Raw genomic sequence first — 21,785 nt, 5'->3', positions numbered from 1 at the left:
GACAGCCTTCAGAATGGGAGAAGATAATAGCAAATGAAGCAACTGACAAACAACTAATCTCAAAAATATACAAGCAACTCCTGCAGCTCAATTCCAGAAAAATAAACAACCCAATAAAAAAATGGGCCAAAGAACTAAACAGACATTTCTCCAAAGAAGACATACAGATGGCTAACAAACACATGAAAAGATGCTCAACATCACTCATTATCAGAGAAATGCAAATCAAAACCACAATGAGGTACCATTTCACGCCAGTCAGAATGGCTGTGATCCAAAAGTCTACAAGCAATAAATGCTGGAAAGGATGTGGAGAAAAGGGAACCCTCTTACACTGTTGGTGGGAATGCAAACTAGTACAGCCACTATGGAGAACAGTGTGGAGGTTCCTTAAAAAACTGGAAATAGAACTGCCTTATGACCCAGCAATCCCACTGCTGGGCATACACACCAAGGAAACCAGAATTGAAAGAGACACGTGTACCCCAATGTTCACTGCAGCACCGTTTATAATAGCCAGGACATGGAAGCAACCTAGATGTCCATCAGCAGATGAATGGATAAGAAAGCTGTGGTACATATACACAATGGAGTATTACTCAGCCAATACATTTGAAACAGTTCTAATGAGGTGGGTGAAACTAGAGCCGATTATACAGAGTGAAGCCAGAAAGAAAAACACCGATACAGTATACTAATGCATATATATGGAATTTAGAAAGATGGTAACGATAACCCTGTATACGAGACAGCAAAAGAGACACAGATGTATAGAACAGTCTTTTGGACTCTGTGGGAGAGGGAGAGGGTGGGATGATTTGGGAGAATGGCATTGAAACATGTATAATATATGTAAGAAACGAATCGCCAGTCCAGGTTTGATGCAGGATACAGGATGCTTGGGGCTGGTGCACTGGGATGACCCAGAGGGATGGTACGGGGACGGAGGTGGGAGGGGAGTTCAGGATGGGGAACATGTGTACACCTGTGGCAGATTCATGTTGATGTATGGCAAAACCAATACAATATTGTAAAGTAAAAAAAAATAATAATAAATAAATGATAAATAATAAATAAATGATTAAAATAAATAAAATAAAATTTTTTTAAAAAAAAGAAGACTAAAGAGTTCCCCGATGGCTCAGTGGGTAAAAGATCCGCCTGAAATGCAGGAGACACAGGAAACATGAATTTGACACCTTGGTCAGGAAGATCCCCTGGAGGAGGGCATGGCATCCCACTCCAGTATTCTTGTCTGGAGAATCCCCATGGACAGAGAAGCCTGGTGGGCTCCAGTCCATTGCATCACAAAGAGTCAGACATAACTGAGCGACTAAGCATGCACACACACGGAGTTCATTAAGAACTGTCCTTGGCATCTAAATTCAAGACATGGTTCTGTACTCAGTGATGTAAATAAAACCATTCAGCGTCCAAAAAGTAAGTACAAACTGGAGATGAAGGTGAGGTGAGTGTTAACAGGTAAGATTTTGAAGGGCGTGTTACTACCTTTAAAAAATTTTCTTTATCCCATTTCAAAATAATGCTCTCTCATTTAAAAAGTCTGGAAAAGTAGAAGACCAAGAAATCCTCCACAGCCTGACCATCTAGGGGTAACTCCTATTAATGTTACATAGGAACTAAACTGTCATCTGGGTGATTTTACTGTGTCTGAAATGGGCATGCAAAGTAACAGACTAAAAATTACTAAGTCTTTACCTCAAAAAGTCACATTAAAAAAAAACTCACCAAAAATGTGATTGAAAGCCCCACTTTTTGCCTCTCTAAAAAAGATAGTGAAAGTCACTCAGTCGTTTCTGACACTTTAAGACTTCATGGACTATATATAGCCTGCCAGGCTTCTCTGTCCATGGGATTCTCCAGCAAGAATACTGGAGTGGGTAGCCATTCCCTTCTCCAAAGAATCTTCTCAACCCAGGGATCAAACCTGGGTGTCCTGCATTGTAGGCAGATTCTTTACCATCTGAGCCACCGGGGAAGCCCCTAAAAGATATGCTTCTCAAATTAAAATATTTCTTTTGAATTTCTGCAGCTGTAGCAACATTAAAAACCAGAGCTTGAGGATTTGTGTCACTAACTTGCTTGGTCAGGAACTGATGTTTAACCAGCTTACTTTCTCTTTGCCCTCCAAACCAAACTGCCAGCAGTTGAACCAATGAATACCACAAAGAACAAATGAGGCAATGACCCAAGGGCACATAATCTGCAATGATACCGGACACTTATATTTTATTAATGTCATTGTTACAGGAGAAGTAGCAGTAAGGCTTTGTGGTTAGGTCTAAATTGTGGAGTCAGACTTGGTTCAAAGCCAGATTTTGACATTTTTCAGATATATGACCATGGATAAGTTAATCTAATTCTGATCTTGTGATTTATAAGATAGTAACTAGTAGTATCTGGCTTCCTAGGGTTCTGTAAGCACTAAGCCTGTGGCACGTGGAAAGCTATCAATAAGTGTTACCTACCTTTATTATGATTTCAGCTAAACACCCTTGACTGTATTATACTTTACAAGGTAAAATGAATTTTCATGGGATCATTTTCCCTGATCAACAACTTGTGGCTTTTCTAAGGAATGAATAAACTTACCCAACAAAAGAGAAAGGAGAAGATAACATGTGTTTGCTTCCAGTTTTGTTATTTTCATACTCGCCATCTAACTGACTAGCATTGTCATCAGCATTTCCTGAAATCACATCAGAAAACTGAAGTTCAAAGAGGTGACTTCTTTGCTTAAGATCCCATGACCATTAAGCTGCAGAGCCAGAACTAGTTCCCGAATTGTGGCCCTAAATCTTGGGCTTTTCCTGGATCTCCTCTGAATGATCCCGATGATCTCAAAAATAACTGCTTAAGGCATGGAACTGAGATGAATGGTCATACTCCTGGTTTTTGGCCATCAAAGCTCCATGATAGAAAGTCGCTCAGTCACGTCCGACTCTTTGCGACACTGTGGCCTATACTTCCATGGAATTCTCCAGGCTGGAATACTGGAGTGGGTAGCCTTTCCCTTCTCCAAGCGATCTTCCCAACCCAGAGTTTGAACCCAGGTCTCCCACATTGCAGGTGGATTCCTTACCAGCTGAGCCATAAGGGAAGTCCAAGAATACTGGAGTGGGTAGCCTATCCCTTCTCCAGCGGATCTTCCTGACCCCGGAATTGAACTGGGGTCTCCTCCGATGTAGGCGGATTCTTTACCAACTGAGCTACCAGGGAAGCCCTGAGCTCCGTGATAGTCTTCTCCAAAACAATGATTTAGTATGATGTACCCATACTCCTGTATAAAATCAAAGAGTATATGGAGTTAAACACTCCATGTGAGGAAGATGCAAACCACTAAAGAGAAATTTTTAAATAAAACCAGCAATTTGGAGATAGTTACTAAAAAGTAGAAACAGTATCCTTAAAGACTGCAGTCTCCCTGTTAAGATAGCAGACCAACCCCAAAACACATATATATAAAAGTTGTATCTACAACAGTATTTTTCAAATCATTTTTGATGACAACTCACAATAAGAAATGTATTTTACTTTACAACCTAGTACATATGTATCCCTGTGGCTACTAAGGGCTCCCCTGGTGGCTCAGCCGGTTAAGAATCTGGCCGCAATGCGGGAGACCTGGATTTGATCCCTTGGTCAGATCCCTTCCCAATCCCTAAATTAAGAAGATCCCTTGGAGAAAGGAATGACTACCCACTCCAGTATTCTGGCCTGGAGAATTCCATGGACTATATATTCAAGGGGTCGCAAAAAGTCTGACAGGACTGACTCACGTTCACTTTCAAGGCTAGCAAAAGCTTTACATACAAATACTATTCCCCTCATGTCTGAATATACTTATATTTTTTGTTATATTTCATTAAAAAAAAATGTTAGCTAGACCTATATAATTCATTTCAAGACCCAAACAGTTTGAAAACACTGAACTAAAGAGATACAAAGGTTATTTATATCATCAGTCAGTTGTGTCTAACTCTTTAAAACCCCATGGACTGGAGTCTGGCAGGCTCCTCTGTTCATGGAATTTTCCAGGCAAAAATAACTGGAGTGGGTTGCCATTTCCTACTCAAGGGGATCTTCCTGAACCAGGGAACAAACCCACGTCTCGAGTCTCCTACATTGGCAGGTGGATTCTTTTACCACTGCGCCACCTGTGAAGTCACCTACATTATCCTGCCATGTTCTAATAGAAGTGAAAGTGTGGGTCGCTCAGTCTTGTCTGACTCTTTGCAACCCCATGGACTGTGGCCCACCAAGCTCCTCTGTCCATGGAATTCTCCAGGCAAGAGTACTGCAGTGGGTTGCCATTTCCTCCTCCAGGGGAACTTTCTGACCCAGGGATCAAACCTGGGTTTCCTGCATTGCAGGCAGATTCTTTACTGTCTGAGCCATCAGGGAAGCGCATTCTAATAGAGGTCTAGCAAGGGAAAAAATGATATACATCAGCAGGGAACTCCTAGGAAGGGGATGCTAAGTATTTCACAACCAGCCACTTAAAAGAAATTAAAGGGAAAGAATCATTATAGACCTAAAAACTTTTGGGGAGAGGGGGTATATTTAATATTAATGAATCAAAGCAAAAAAAAAAAAAACAGAAAATTAGGCACACCCAACTTAAGATCTAAATTTTCTCCTCTCAGCCTCTTTAAAGGTGGAGGGAAAAGACAGAAAAAAAGAAAAATGGAAGAAAATGTTACACCAGTTTGAGAGATTCTCTTCATATTTGATGCTATGTTACATTATGTGTTTATATATTTGTGTGTTTATGTATGTATGTATGTATATACACACATATATATATCCAAATTATGGTTAATGTTTTCCCCTCAGAAATAATTTTTAGAATTTCTTACAAAGTAATTTGGTGACCACTTTTTATGACAGGCAGCCATGGTGACACTTATTTCACTTAAAAGGTGACCCTGCTTTCTTCATACAGACTAAACCCTCAGGCTAACAACTGCCTTGCATCTATAAACCTTTGTCACAAAGGAAGAATATACCTGGCTTAGCAAGAACGAATTACCAAAAGGGAAAAAACTCCTTTATGTGTAATTTAGAATGAAATTAAGTGACTGCCCCCAGCTAAATCTCTTAACAACCTATAAAGTACTGAATTACAGGTACATCGTTCAGTGCGCTTGCTGATATTTTAATGTCTGCTTAGCACTTACCACAAATACCAGGCACTCTCAGTTCTAGAGGGAGGAGGAGGTAGCAAGGAAATAAGGAAGAACAACTGAGAATATTATATATCCTGCTACTTAATACAAATTCATTATTCTACTTGTGAAAATATACTAAAGTTTTTTCAAGTTAGAAATATCTGAAAAGAAATTTGTATTTGAGGCAATATTCACAAAAGTACACAGAAAAAAACTCTCAAGAAGAACAGACTTTATTTTTAACATAAAAGTTCCATTTTCTTGTGAGGCAGCAACAAGTGTTCAGATATAGGGAATACATAAGTACACAGTAACAATATCACCATTGGAAATGCAGTTTTGGGGGAGAATTTTGTTAGAAAAACAAAACTTTAAAAATTGCATTTGAAAAAGATTTACACAGCTTTAACAGAAATGAAAAATAAAGACTTTTAAAAAACATAAATTATATCCATCAACAGGATTGTATAAACAAAATATTGTTCAGGGCTGATCTGCTTACCCCTAATTTAGGAAGAGTAAAACTTAAACCTTAAAGTGCGAAATTAAGTATTTTAGCTTTTTGAATGCAAATTCAGCACTTCCACTGGTCTAGTCTTGAAACATCAAAATTCTAAGCATTAAGGAATGAATCTTCAGAGTTGTATTTAATAAATTCAGTAGTGGCGATTTTTCTTTTACTTTCTTTAACAAAAGAAAATTCTGACAATCCAGTCCTAATCATGGACACAGAGGAGGCTATAAACTCTGCTATTTTTTAAAATACTTTTTCCCAGTAAAAGCCAACCATTAGGGGAAAAAAGGGGGGTGGGGGCTTCCTTGTTGCCAGTTACTCCACAGTTAGCAGTAGCACCTTCTAAAAGGCTGATTTGGCTTGTCACAAACATCAGAAATAGTTTAAAAAAAATGAATCTAATTAAAAAATAATTTTGGCATCCATGCTCACCGTATTAATCAAAGAAGCAAAACAGGTATTTTAAAAACATAACTGTTCACAAAAGCCATGACAACTTAAGATCTAAATTTGACAAGTAATATAGACTTGGTCATGATCAGAAACAGTAAATGTATATATTTTTATCACAGCAAGGAAGAAACTGTTTAAGAGTAAAAATAACAACACTGACAAAGTTAATAACCAGAGAATAGCTTCCTTTTGCTGAAATATACAAGCCACCTGTTTCTTTTACCGCAATGGAAGTACATTTATTCAAAATTTTTTAAAAATTTAAATTGTATTTCCATTGAAGCTATTCTGATTTACTTACCTTCTGTACAGTTTTCTACAGAATAACAAGATAATTATGGAATGTAATTTTAGAAAACAATATTATGCATTCTATTAAGAGTAGACCCATTTAAAAAAAAAAAGTCAACCACCTGTGCACCAAGGTTAAATAAAAGCTAAATGGACTACAATCAATATTTTTTCAAGACGGCATAAAGCTCATAAACTTAAAATTTAGCCCTTTGGCACTGGCAGTTAAGAGTTTTTTTATACCTTGTACCTTTTTTCCTTCCTTCAAACCTCAGGCTCTATTTCTCCCAAACACGAGGGCTATGTCCGGTTGCCATATAATTCATTTACCTGCAAATTCACATTCTCCTTACAGCCAAACATTAAAAGTTCCACCTATAAGACTATGAAAATGATAGTATCTTAAAACTGTCTCCCATTCTGATTTTAAATTACTGTAGATTAAGGATATATGAATACTCTACAGAAAGATGTATTAGACAAACGTGCACAACACAGTAAGAAGAGAAACTTTACAAAGTGGCATTTTGGTAAAACACCCTTGTGACCACGTCCAGGTGGGAAAAGAAGTAAGTCTGAGGCAAGGAAAAGAACAGAGATTTAACAGAATTCAGGTAATCCAAAAACTGATGGGGGATTTTTCTGAAACCTTACTTTTAACTTCCAACCTTCAACACCAGCTCACCTGATCTGTTTTGCCCTTTTCTGTACTTCTCACAGAGCGGTTCTCGGTGGTGAAATGGTAATGTCAAATGATCAAGGTTCTCAAAAACCAACCCACCAGAGAACACTTAGACCTTGAATAACTGAGCTTTTCCAATTTGGAAGCCACAATGTACCAATTCCAGCTAAATCAGTTTTGGGTGGAAAAGGAACCAAAATTCATCAGGCCTACCAACTGAAACCTGAGACTGTTCAAATGTTGTTTACCTAACTTGCCTTAATCCATCTCCATTTTTAACAGGGCATATTTTTAATTATTTAGATGTTTTAAAGGTACTTAAATATAAGAAGTCCTTTCAGAAGATTTATTGCTACCACTAGGTTTTCTTTGATGGGATATATCTGGACAAACTGACATATTAACCTTCTAAACCGAATCCCTTTTACAGTATTTAAATGTTCTCTTCCTATAATATGTATAGGAACATTAAATTATTGCATCATAAGGTAGTTTACGAAGATCTTAGAAGGATGCTTTCTATCAACAAGGCTGTAACTTTAAAACGCGCTGCTCCTTAATACCACATATCCAGACACGAAGCCTGCTGTCACGTGATACTGGCAGTGCTTGTGTTAAGATCGGACTAAATCCCCAATTCTTCAAAGATTCCTGCTGTTTATGCTCCAAAGCCCTTCTGGCCTGTTTTTTCCCCCTCTGTGTGGAATGCTGGAGCAAAAACTAGCAAAATCTATAGGCAACATATCTCAGTGCCAGCCACCACAAAGGAAACGTCAGTCTCAAGATTCTGTGACTAAGGGTTGCTATTCAATGGATCACACTCCTGGCAAACTACTAACCCAGACCAAATCCACAAGACGACAACATCACAAAAGCAGAGGAGGAAATCCATGCACAGCCATTTTCAGGATCTCTTGGGGCTATGATACAGTGACGGTTAAAGGTAGAATGACACCCACGGGACAGAAGGGTGTTCCTGTGATAAATACTGCGCAGAAAATCCAAGGGGCTCCTTACTCCTAGCTAGCAGTCAACACTGGGCAGTTAAGTTTCCTTTTGGCTCGCTGACTTTTAAACCAAGTTCCAATGATGGGTGAGAAAATATTAAAGCACTTGTCTCCAGATTATAATTTTTCTGACAACGTGGTGAAATGTATACAAGAGTAGTGAAGAAAACAGCAGTTTTACAAATATTTCACCCAAAGCACAAACTTCTGACATCAGAAAACATAAGTCACATAATGTACTCATATTGCTTTTTATCTTTTTTATATATGTACTTGGTTCAAGGTATTATTAACCTATCAATTCTTGTTTGGGAGAAAGAACACAGTCATGAGATTAAGATTGCTAGGAAAATGTCAACAATCCCTTTGGTCCCAAAGCTGAAAACAGCTGAGAAAAGCACACATCTAGAAAGGGAAACAAGAAACAGAGGCCACCAAAGAACATCCTGTTTGCTACGTTTCCAGAAAATGTAACATTGGTATAAAATAGTCATTTTCATAGAAAAGATGGTTCTTGCAGCATCATTCACGTCTCCCTTCAGGAATCATGTTTGCAGGGATCAGTTTTTTGTTTTTTTCAAAAAAGTCTAATTTGAGAACAAAAAACGTGATATTGGCCCTCCAAAAGCAAAGAATGATACCTTTTTCTTGTTTCAACCGGTGCTTTAAGCAAAGGCAGGCTCGGCGCTGAGGGCCGGCCTCCAGAGGGGCCGCTCCCTTCCAGCAGCCACGCCACGCCGCATCAGTGTGGAAGAGCTGGGGCACTTCACAGCCAACCAGGAGCCATGATGCCATCGCTGCCAAGGGGTCGAGGAGGTTCTCAGTTGCCCAGAACTCCAGCCTCACAGCACTGGGACCTATCCTTCTGCTTCCTCAATGGGTTCTGGTGTGGGGAGGAGAGAGGCGGGGGGCAGGACTGTACTTGTTCCTCGAGAGACTCGATCTTGCTCTGTGTTTGTAGACAGGGAGGCCACAGCGATGGGCTGCAGCAGAGTGGTGGTCATGCCAGTGGTGACGGTCAGGCTATGGCCAGAGCCCTTGAGGGTAAGATCTGGTGTGGGGAGGAGTGGCTTCAGGATGCTGACGAGGCAGAAAGCAGAGCCGCTCTTAGGAATGAAATTCACCTTGTTTTTGTCAGGACAGTAAAAGGCCGGGATTTCGTGAAGTTGTTTTGGCCTAGACACAGAATAAATAACCCAAGACTTTTAAGTCACGAAACACTAGAAGTTTTTTCTTTAAAAACAACAACTTATAGACACAAAAAAGGAAAACAAAACTCAAGCTATGTCTAAGGCTCCAAATGCCATCAACCAAAGGACACATGATTTGAATTATGCATCTCAGAATGCTGGAAGGACATGAGTTTAACTGTTGATTTCAGCTCCCTGGCAAGCCCAGGCTCCACACAGGATGCTCAGGCATCTCAGTGAAGCTCTAAGACAGCCAATGTGAATAAAGAATTTCCTAAAGCAAAAGATATTCCAGCTGTTTAAAGACAAAAATATGTTCCACTATGATTGTTCCAAAGTCTGTACTATTTTGAAGGGCAAAGGCAAAGAAATGAATGACCCAAGATGTCTATCTTTTGCTGAGCTTTGCCACTGCGTGACTAAACTTTGCTGGGCTTGGCTTCTCCAAGTGTGCTTAAAAATCTCTTTGAAACAGTTCTGAGTTAACAGCCATAATGATTTCCTGAATAATATAATGTAAATGTAAAATCAAAGTAAAACTAACGACAGTCCTGTGTTCTAAAGGTTTTATTGAAGCCAAATCCTTCCCTCTCCTCAGGTGCTCTTGACAATTAACCCAAATGGTTGGAAAAGGATACAAGTGTTAGTGGTATTCCCTAAAAGTAAAAATATAAAATTTAAACTGTTAAAGTAACATGGAGGTGACACAAAATTAATAAGAAAGTCAAATGGAAGAACCTAAATAAATCATGATTCAGGTGGGGAAAGGTAGTATGATCATATGATCAAAGTATGGTTCTCATCTGTCCTAATAAAAAAAAAAATACAAGTGTGCCACGTCTGCACTAGATTCTGGAGACCTAAAGATAGAGTGACGTACATGGAGACATACTAAATATGTAGTTCTTGGGACGAGAGAGGTATAAGGGACAGACTGCATTCCAGTATTATCAGTCTCCATTATAATCTTTAATATGTTTTTAAAACATAATTCAGAGAAGCTATGAATCACTTCAAAGGCGTTACCAAACTGCCAGAGATGTCCATAGCAAAAAAAGTTTAAAAACTGGCACAAGCATGTCTGAGAGATGTGATAAAAATGGTCTGTAAATTGTTTAGAGGTAGAACAAGCGAGTGAATAACCTCTGGCACAAAGAAACAGGGGGAGTTTGGTAGAAGATAACTTCCAGAGGAAGGAACATCTGAGCTGAGTTTTAAAGAATGAATAAACACCAACCCTGGGGAGTAGGTGCAAAAAAAAAATGTTCCATATAGGCAGTGCTTTGGGGAGGCATATTTTATTAATAGTGAATACTACCCGTGGATATCTTTGGCAAGAATAATTTAAGAAGAAAGAAATTACATCATTTAAATTTGTTTTACTTGTGTATTGTTATTCTTGGATAAAATGGAAACTTTATATGGTGAGTACTTTTAGGGTCACATGTGTATTTGGGTATACTGTAAGAAGGGCATACACCCCTCTATTTTTACTGACAACATGGTTTTCAATTCCTTAAAGCAGATAGGAAGTTGATATTATGTTTCTATAATTAAATAATGCTTGTATTTTTTTTTTCGAAGAATTAGTAAAGATAACTTTCATTCCTATATTAGGGGGAAAAAGGGCTAATCAAGTTTTATACCCTCCTTCAAATGAGGCTTAGGTTTTTAATTATTTATTGTTTGATGTTATCTTGCTAAAAATCACGTAAGACAAAATGCTGCTAATGGATCTTGAGGATGAAACCTCGTATTTCTGAAATACAAACAAACTTCTTCCTTTTTTTTTTTTTAAGGCTAATTCATTTGTTTTGTTAATGCTATTAAGTAGGTAGCTACTCCAAGTTCCAGCTCTAGCCTAAATGGGATCACATTTCAAATGAATTCTCAACACAACATTAATTATATAGCATCATTATTATCAATAAGTTTCTCAGCCTCTGTACTGCTAAAAGAGAATCTAAAATTCCCTCTCACCTACATCCCATCAGCACAAAAAATACACTTTTAAAAATTACATATATTTATACTTGAGTCAAAAAAACTGTTCAGTTTTTCTTCAACTAATGATCTGATAACTGTGACTTTTTAAATGACAGAACCTAAAATCAGTTTAACTCCCTTTCTGCTTTCATGAAAACAGACTTAGCAACAGATCTCACACAAAATAACATAAAAAAACATAACTTGTCTAATGGGCACAGATCAAGAAACAAAACACTAACAGTGAAAAAAAAAAGTATCAGGCCCCCACCCCTCTTCCAGTCTCCCCTGGAGTCATGACTGCAGCCCACCAAAAGCAATCAATTTTCACTCCATTTAACTTTTAGGAGAAGATTCTCCAAGAAATTCGTTATCCACAACCAGTATAATACTTATGCCACTATTAATAGAAGCTGCAAGTTCTAATACTACTACAAAGCTTTCTTCAATTTAAGAAACAAGGATGTCAAAAAACCAAAACACGTACACACACAGAAACCCTCAGAACTAATGTAAATATTTTATTTTTCCATAAGTTATACCAAAAGTTACTGTTTCTCAAAAACAGATATAACTGCTTGCTAGATGATTTCTGAAAAATAGATGGTCAGACTAGATAATTATTATAGGTATTTTCATACTGATGTAAGGAATTGCTATTTTTTTTTAAAGCCTTATGCAATTTTCTTTTCAAATTCAGGAATAAATTATCAGCTAAGAAATGGTGGTTCCAATTTACTTAGAATGGGAGAGAGGGAAAGAAAGGAAGAAAGAGAGGAAGCAGTTCTGTCATACTTTTAAAAAAATCTCTATACTGCAAAGAGGCCATAATATCTAGGAACCTAAGATAACTAAGGTCAAGGAGTTCATTAACTGGGATCAGGAAAGAGCCTATGTGACTTCATTAAAAAGGACTTGCTAAGTGCAGAAGGAATGGCTAAGGTCTTTGCTGTATCAAAAAAAAAAAAAAGCTAAATCTGGTCTTGTCCTTTCTGGGCCCAAATCCAACTACCTATTTTCTTTCAGGCAAATAAACATGCAAATAAGAGACTAAGCCCTCACCTGACTCCTGGTTCAGATCTTTAAGTCTACCTTTAAGCAAAAACGAAGACTTAGAAAAATATACTTTAAAGAATGATTAAATAAGCTAAAATTTTAAGATTAGGGCCAATAATTACCCTTGCTTTAATGCTAGTGCATAAAGTGGGTTTTGCTCTAATTATGACATACATATCTGGGGCAAAAAGAAACCAATATTTTAGACTTTGAGTAACTTGTTTTATTGATAGAAGGTTAAAATTAGCTCTAAAAAATCCATTCTTGGGTTACTGCCATTAATTTCTTTTTGGAATACAATTAAGATATTTAAAAATAAATAGGTTTTTGTGTGCTACACATCCTTTATGTCAGTAAAATTTATAATAAACTATGTGCATTCAAAAAAGAGATTTACCTTCTAATAACAGATGGATATGCCATAAAACACTTTATATGTCATGGTTCACCTTTTATTTATCCATCCATCCATACACACACAATACATACATATTCCCCATCCTTTCTTCCCTCTCTTTAGAAACAACCAACACAGTGGTATGTATACAGTTCAGATACTGAGAACTTTTCCAAATATAACAGTCTAGGCAGATGTCACAGGACACCAACCTACACAACTAATATTCACTCAAAGTCATTTATACAGAAATTCAAATTGCTTTTTAAGTCCATCAGCCATGAGTCAAATACTCCAAAAGGTTCCACATGGACCATTTAACTTTTACCTATTAGAATGACTCCATTTCTGAAGAACTCTCATGAAAAGGTCTAAGCCAGCATGTTGAAGGGAAGCATAAAAGTCCTCTGAGATCTGTTAAAGATGCATAATCCAGGTCCTATCTAGCTCCATATTGTTTCACTCCTTAGGGCTAGGGTGGGACCTGGGACTCTGTAGTCTGAGCTGATTTCCTGGATGATTATGGTGCAAGGAGTCCATGAAACACATGTGTGCAGAAATACTGCTTAAACTCTCTGGCACCACGCATGCCTTCAGACTTACATGGTGCAAAGAGTAAAGAAGAAGCTGCCAGAACAGGGTTTTCAATTACTGTCACAAAAGCAAAAAGACTGACAGCTGGGATCTCCTAGTAGAGAAGGTGAAGGGATTCAAAGACAATGCTCTTTGTGTGGAAAATTGTTTAGAATTGACACTAAAGGAAGCACTGAGAGGAGGGGCACAGAACAAAAGGATGCCATGTTTCAGAACGATTCTAAGATACTCATGATGGAACAAAGAAGTTATGTGAACCAAACAAGGGCGGACAATCTCCACCCTGTATTTTTAGTTTCATAGTGAGAAAAAGCCAGAAGGTGTCTCTTAGTCTTGCAACGAGACTGAAAAGTGAGGTTTATATATGTACCATCATTCTCTCTTCAAATAATGTTTGTCACCTAATCTGCTCAGCATCATACATACCTACAACCCTGTAGCCATCACTTACAAGCAAGGGGCCACAGCTGCTGAAAACAGGCCGTGGCTGCAATACCTTCTAAACAGATTCTGAGTCTAAAATTAAGAGTCCCTGGCTAGAGTAAAAGCCAACAGAAATACATGAGTACAGAAGATTGCATACCAAGGGTACCAGATGCTGTTTAAAGTTCTGCTTCTTCTATGATCTTTATCACAGCAACACGTTTCTGCAAAGTAATAGAATTCTCTTCCCCATGTTGGCAGCAGAATATTTTAATTGTTTAAAGAACCGGAGACTAAAAACTGAAGGGAATTTGATCCTTGAAAGGAGGAAACCCACTCTGCATTGAGATCTGTGGTCTCTCTTGAATAAATACACTGCTAAATTCAATGTGTGGCGCTGACTGTTCAAAAATAACCACGGGTGATATGCTGGGGATGACTGAGGAAATGTGAATAATAACTGGATGCTAGTTGGTGTTAAGCACAACTGTAATTTTCTTTGGTGTGACAATGGTACTGTGGTTATGTAGGAGTGGTTACTTTTAGGAAATAAGTAAACTGTATTCAAGGGTAAATGTCATGACTACAACTTACTTTCAAACAGTTCCGTAAAAACTAACACCAAAACACAGAGAGACAAAGCAAAATGTTAACCATAGGATCTAGTGTTGGATATACAGGTGGTCACCGTACTGTTCTTCAGCCTGTTTGAAATTCTTTTAATACTTCTCATAATAAAAGTTTGGGGTGGGGGAGGGATGGGGGGGATACTTACGAGCATTCCTCAAAGACTTTGACCCTCTCACAGCCCTCAGGAGGTTCCCTTTTGAACATGTAACTGTTGTTAGGTTTTGGTGAGGTTGCATATTTGGGCAAAGGAGAGTTGTTCCCATTCTCTGCAAGAAACGACATGCTGGATTACTAAGCAATACTAGCACATGCGTGCATAGTCCTACTGTATTTGATTGCTCCTGGCCTCCCGTACACCATGAGCTACTACTTGAGGGTAGGAACAAGGCTTTACTCATCCACATTACCCCAATATCTAACACAATTCCTGGTAAAAAAAGACATAATTGTTAAAAAATGCATAAACCAGAGATTTCCTTTCTACTTACAATTACCACAGCCTAGGCCTGTATAACTTACTCCTCAGCACTGAATACTGCGGTATGCTGCTCCTTATTTCTATTCTATACACAGCACACGGGCTCAAATGCCACCTCCATTCTTCCCAAGACAAATAACTAAAATGGTTCCTCACTGGTGGCTTATCATTCACTCTTGGCTGCCCCTCAGAATCTCTCAGTTGATTCCTCTACTCCTCTGGCTGCAATCTCTGCTCCGGGTAGTCAGAGTCTATGCACAGTGTATGGCAGAGACTTTCTTTTGCCTACAAACTTCTCTGTACCTAAGAGGTCCTCCTCTGCTCATTTTCCAAAACCTCCTTCAAAGTCTAGCTCAAAGTTTTTGTTATCTTTCTAAATTAACCTACCCAAGGGAACACTTCTTTACTCTGGTGATTCTGTTCAGTGCTGATTTCCTCAGTTTCTACCACATTAACTTAGAATCCTTGATATGTAACCTGTGTGTTCTAAATGTACAGTCTGTGTCAACTAAACTACAACTCCTTGCTGACAGTAGCACTTTCTTACAAAAGAAATCCAGAGAAGTTAACCAGTCACTAGTTTCCTGAAGTCAAATGTAACAGGACACAAAACTTACAGAGTTCCTTATATGCTGCTGAAGTAAAAGTAGAAAGTACGGAAAATGAAGGGCAGATTTTAATAGCTGTGGTTAGGTCGGGGGGGGGGGGGGGGGCGGGGCAGGTGCACCTGATTGAGCTTAAGTACTTGGAGCTGCATTCACTCTCTCTTTTAATCCTTTAGCAAGTATCAGAAGTAATTAAGTATGTCAACTGACAAGAAACACAAGGCCCAATCAAAGGATTTAATTCAGTGGCGTCAAAATTCTGTGCATGTGAATCGCCTGGGAGCACGGAAAACTGCTGGTGCCTGTGTCCTGCCCCCAGGGGGTGTGATTTATTAATAACTGGTCTAGGGTATAGCCATGTTTTATTTAACCTTGTAGATGACAAATAAGGGCCCAAATAGTATGATTTTACAATTGCCCATGGTCTGAAGTGACTTCTTCAGTAAATCTTGGGTCTTTTGTACTTGCTATAGTCTCAGTACTTCAGATGACTGGCACTAATGACCAGCTGTCATCAGACGTGGAACATTTTAGGACAGTCAACACATTGCAAGTAGGAGGGTCTAAATAAATGACTACTGAACTGAGCCATAGAATTTATCTTATCATTTTTCTCAAGCTCATGCAGTAATAACTAGAATTTAGGCTAAGAAAAGATTGCCTTGATAAAGATAGATGAAAGATCATATTTGTTTTAAAAGTAAAACATTATCAGTAACTAATATTCAAAGTGCTATGTCTCCAATTACTTTCTGAATCATGCAAGTGGTTTAATACTATAAGTATCCCACCTCCCCTTTTACTCCAGGCTTGCCTGGAATACTCATCTTGCACTGATATAAGTCAGCTTAATTCTTATTAGAAATATCACAAATATAGATCCTGAAACACACTAACTTGAAGGCTTCACATTCAATTAAAAAGTAGTAAGATGGTAAAAACATGACAACTAAGGTAACAGAAAACAAATGCTTTTCAGGACAAATGTTTATCTCATTTATACCAAAAAACAATGTTACTCACTATTAAGGAACTTGTATTAGTAAGTGCAAAAAGAAAAAAAAGTGTACAAACAAAAGCCCATAAACCCAGCCAACCTGACCATCACCTGAGTACCACAGTAAAACCTACGGTTCTGTACTACAATTCTTTAAAATCTGTATTTTGAACACATCTCAAAGTCATGATCTTAGTGGCCCTAAGTATATGTGTTCTGCTAGAAAATGAACAGAAAGCAGGATACAGCGGTGGTGTCGCTTATCCCGTGGCAGCAAACTCCTCCCGTGTTGTACCTTTATCCCTGGGATCAACAAGCAGGTCATCAGCCGAGCACGGGCTCTCCTCGCTCCCCTCGTTGGAGATGGTGAGGAAGGATGTGGGGGACACAGACTGGGAGCGGCTGCTGTCGTTGCTCCCCCGCTCGGCCCCGCCGGGGGTCTGCGTGTCGGTGCTGCGTGTGCTGCTGCTTCTCTGAGCGAGGGGCGGAGGCGCACGGTGGCCATCTGGAATGTCTTGGGGCTGTTACAAAAATGTTTTAAATGTATGTGTTTTGGTCACTGATTTTGAAATTCCCCTGGAAAGGCACCCAAGGTTCAACCTTCCCCTGCAGTTGCTGAAGACTCAAAAGTCAGAAACCCTCTCCTTATGGGGCCTCACGACAGAGGGAGAAGCCTCTGTGTTGGCTGTGGGGACAGCCATTCCTGTCTCATCGCCCGCCCCCCCTGCCGCTGGACACCGAGTGGCAGAGGAGGGCCTCTGAACTCACAGCGGTCTGGCACATGAGTGGTCAGTGCTCGCTGAAGGATGAAACAACACTGAATTACTTATCACGTGCTAACTTATTTTCAAAATGAACAAGACACACCATTATAAAAGAGGAGAAACCTAGGTTTAACTCTAGGTTCCACATGAGAAGAAAAGGTTGTGCACTGTGTGAACTAGTAATACCTGATGATAGCCTCTGCTGCCCTCTCCCCCTGCTCACTTCCTCCTCAAACAGTGTTCTCAAAACCTTCCTCAATGAGAGAACGGTTAATCACAGCAGTGCTAATTATAGAGGGAAATCAAGGAGAATGTTCAGAGGAAGGCTTGTGTGACTCACTTAGCAGGGAAACCAGCTCCCCGGACACCTTTGCCGCGTTTACCTTTATTATCCATCAGGGGAAGTTTCACCATCATGCAGTGGAGGAGGGTAGCGTGTGGGCAGTGGTGTTTTCTCTAAGCTAAACCAGCCTTTCATCTTAAGGGAGAGAAATCTCAGGCATCAATAAAATACTACTTTAAACTCCCCAAATCCTCTTTCACTGGAGAATGAAAGCTTCAGGATACTGTGACATGCTTTTAAATATAAACAGGAAATTTTCTGTCTTACATATAAACCATACTTTTGTATGTCACAGTTAATAGAATACACATTCTATGTATGTTATAGGTAAACAGACCTGTGCTTCACAATGATACAGTCAACCAAACAGTAACTGACAAACCGTAAGATATATATTCATACTCAGAAAATACTCCACGCCACCACCAACAAACCAGTAAGCTGAACTTTTGTTAAATGGAGTTACAGATAATGAGAAGAAGTGATATTGATTTTTTAAATACAGAAAAACAAAAAATAGTTTCTGTTCAAGGACCCAAATTTAAGTCCTATCAGTTGTCTCTATGAGATGCCAAGAAACAAAAACTGTCATTCACTTGCAAAGGTCAAGAGTTTTTCAAAAGAGATAAATTTTTATTCTCAACAAGAAGCAAGAAACATGTAAATATGGAAACCAAAATTGTGATTTTTAAAAAATAATTAGAAGAATTAATGTATAAGGCTGATTTTAAGATACAAGATTACTTACTATAAGTTGCTCTTCCTTTTCCCCAGTCTCTTTAATTATTATTTCAATCTCCTGATTCAGTCCTTCCACACTATTCCGGAACCGGGAGCCTGTTGATTTGGTGATGGGAATTACTGGAATAAGTGCACTCTTTGGAACAGGGGCCTTAAGAAAAAGTGGTGGAGCGGGGAGAAGAAACATTTATTACTACCTTTACATTCTCTAGATGGAAACATACTTATTTGATCTGGGTAACTCTAACATAAATCAAACTTTATAGACCTCACAAAAAGTGTGAATAACGAAACCTGCTCCTTGGTATACATGAAATATAATTTAAAGCAAAAATCCCAGACAATCAAGGTAGAATTTCAGAAATTAATTCACATCTATGAGGGACTGTAAAGAGAAGAGGGATACAGGAAAACACTAAAAGAATCTTAACCTCAGACATTCTTTTATGATTATAGGAGTTCAGATTTCAGAACATAACTTTAAAGTCCTCCACTGCCATAATTATCTATATTCCAGAAAATAAATAACAAAAAGTAATTTATCAAAAAAAAAAAAAATTTGGTAGGAAAAACAAAATCACTTCCAAAGTCCATATACAGTAGCAAGATGATAGAGTAACTTCCCTGTGAAATTTATTTATACTTCAACTGCAATTATTTTAATGTTTTGTTTCAAAGCTTATCTCTAGTTTAAAAAAAATGTTCCCACTGGCACAGTATTACTTTTGAAAAAAAATAACTGATTATATTACAGGATATCACTTGGTTTCCTGACAAGATACTCAAAATAAAATATGAAACAAGAATTGCAAGGTATCTGCCAAAGTTCATAGCAACAGTGTGCCAGAAGGTCATCTAGTATTGTCCTGCTGTCTGGTAAAGAAATGTGATTAATTCATCCTTCATTTAGGGAGGCCTCTTTGAGAAACCTCTCTTTCAGGGAGGTTTCAGATCCCCTATTCTTCAATCCTTCCGTCTTAGTGCTACAAAGCCAGTAACTTCCCGCACTTCCCGAAAGCCTCATCAGCAGGCCAGCCTGGTTCACCCTGTGACAGGACTGTGATAAGACAGGACAGGAAGAGGAAAGTAAACACCAGAGCCCTCCCCTCCATTCTTCCAAGAACTTGCATTCTCCACCCTCCACCCTACTCTCACCCCAAGGTCTTCACTTTCCTACTTCAGTGAAACAATGCCTAAGACGGCCACTGAAACTGGCAATTTCCCAACAGTTTTTTATATCCCAAGACCTGTCACTAACACCTTGAAGGGTACTTTTTTCTTTTTTTACCTATTCTCACCCTCTTGTTTCCTTAGCAACAGAATAATATCCCAAAGAATAATCTAAAACAGGCCTTAAAAAAAAAAAAGAAAAGAAAAGAAACTCTCTCCAATTAGATATGTACTTACTCTTGGGATAAGAGTGGGAGAATGAAGCTAAGAATATGGTTTGGTTCATGACAGGTCAAGGAAGGAAAGAAACCTTTCTCAAAGCGGTGGCAAGAGAAAACAAAAACGAATGAAGGGACGAAAGGAAACTGATTGGACGGAAGCACCTATGGGTTAAAAGGAACCCAGAGCTCACTAGTCTGCAATGGAGCACGTGTGAGAGCATTTCTGTCAGGCAGGCATCCTTCCTGTGCCTGGACTCTTCCTCTGTCAAAAAATAACGAGGTAACAGAGAACTGCTACAGACTAAGATTTCAGGAGTTATCAGTATATATACTACAAACAGAACTTTGATTTTATTTTTTATATTGAGTGAAAGGTACTCAATTCTAAACTTAATTTTCTCTCCTAAAATCACAAAACAACATGAATAATGGCTTGCTTTGGATGCCATTTTCAGGCTGCATCTGGTTTGTAGCTAACATCACAAAAATGAGGAAGGAGAAGACTAGAAGGGGAAGATGATCTGTCAAGGTTTCTGCAAAATGTTGACCTTTCTGGATTTTGGAACCATAAGGATCTGTTAGTAAGTCTTCTAAGAACAGAAAGCTTAAGTCTGCTGGGTGTCATGTTGAGAAATGCACATAACAGGAACCCACCAGTGTAATAACTGGACATCTTGTTACTGCCTTTCCAGGCAGCTACAGAAGTCATATCCTAGATAACTGGTAAGAAGTTCTTCTCAAATGTAATCTAAAATAGCAGCAAGTGTCAATAGTTTAATTTATTTAAAGCAAAGGAAAGAAAGGAAGGGAAAAAAAGAAAATGGGCACTTTCTTAAGGTCAACACACCATTTTAGGTAAATGAAGCAAAGGTTCAACAGTAATTCATTTAACTAGCAAATAGTTATACGATTAGAAGAAAAATAATCTACCCAAGCTGTCTGGGAAATATTTTCTTCATTAAGCATAGTGTTATTATTCCATAAATAAAAAGTAATAGGCCTTTGATTTTATTCCTTACATAAACTATGCTCTAAAATATTTAAAAATAAAAAAATGATTATACTTGGAACTTTTATGCTTCATTTCAAGGGTTCTTAAGGAATTTTGTGTGTGTGTATATAATTTATTTTTCCTACATCTACATAGCTTTCTGTAATAAAATGTGTATTTCTAAATATAAGTCAGCCTATACAAATACAAGTGGGCAATCATATTAACTGAGAGATGTCCTATGCCAAAGCCTTTGACTGTGTGGATCACAATAAACTGTGGACAATTCTGAAAGAGATGGGAATACCAGAACACCTGATCTGCCTCTTGAGAAATTGTATGCAGGTCAGGAAGCAATAGTTAGAACTGAACATGGAACAACAGACTGGTTCCAAATAGTAAAAGAAGGACGTCAAGGCTGTATATTGTCACCCTGCTTATTTAACTTGAGAAACGCTGGACTGGAAGAAACACAAGCTGGAATCAAGATTGCCGCGAGAAATATCAATAACCTCAGATATGCAGATGACACCACCCTTATGGCAGAAAGTGAAGAGGAACTCAAAAGCCTCTTGATGAAAGTGAAAGTGGAGAGTGAAAAAGTTGGCTTAAAGCTCAACATTCAGAAAATGAAGATCATGGCATCCGGTCCCATCACTTTATGGGAAATAGATGGGGAAAAGGTGGAAACAGTGTCAGACTTTATTTTTCTGGGTTCCAAAATCACTGCAGATGGTGATTGCAGCCATGAAATTAAAAGACGCTTACTCCTTGGAAGGAAAGTTATGACCAACCTAGATAGCATATTCAAAAGCAGAGACATTACTTTGCCAACAAAGGTCCATCTAGTCAAGGCTATGGTTTTTCCTGTGGTCATGTATGGATGTGACAGTTGGACTGTGAAGAAGGCTGAGCGCCGAAGAATTGATGCTTTTGAACTGTGGTGTTGGAGAAGACTCTTGAGAGTCCCTTGGACTGCAAGGAGATCCAACCAGTCCGTTCTGAAGGAGATCAGCCCTGGGATTTCTTTGGAAGGAATGATGCTAAAGCTGAAACTCCA

At 38.6% G+C, this 21,785-nt stretch overlaps 1 protein-coding gene across 1 annotated transcript in view; it reads right to left on the bottom strand.

The window, feature by feature from the left end:
- Positions 1-5,406: 5,406 nt before the first annotated feature.
- FAM117B (family with sequence similarity 117, member B) overlaps positions 5,407-21,785 on the bottom strand; it is a gene marked incomplete at its 5' end in the record, with an annotated part of 35,949 nt that continues 19,570 nt past the window's right edge. Inside the window, 4 exons of the mRNA XM_010861274.1 lie at positions 5,407-9,315; positions 14,561-14,681; positions 16,791-17,016; positions 18,351-18,494. Of these exons, the coding sequence (XP_010859576.1) occupies positions 8,997-9,315; positions 14,561-14,681; positions 16,791-17,016; positions 18,351-18,494 (810 nt within the window). The remainder of the gene's footprint in view (positions 9,316-14,560; positions 14,682-16,790; positions 17,017-18,350; positions 18,495-21,785) is intronic.

Source organism: Bison bison, unplaced genomic scaffold (genome assembly GCF_000754665.1).
Source record: "Bison bison bison isolate TAMUID 2011002044 unplaced genomic scaffold, Bison_UMD1.0 scf7180017864471, whole genome shotgun sequence".
Classification (NCBI taxonomy): domain Eukaryota; kingdom Metazoa; phylum Chordata; class Mammalia; order Artiodactyla; family Bovidae; genus Bison; species Bison bison.
This window is presented reverse-complemented; position numbering and strand designations above follow the sequence as displayed.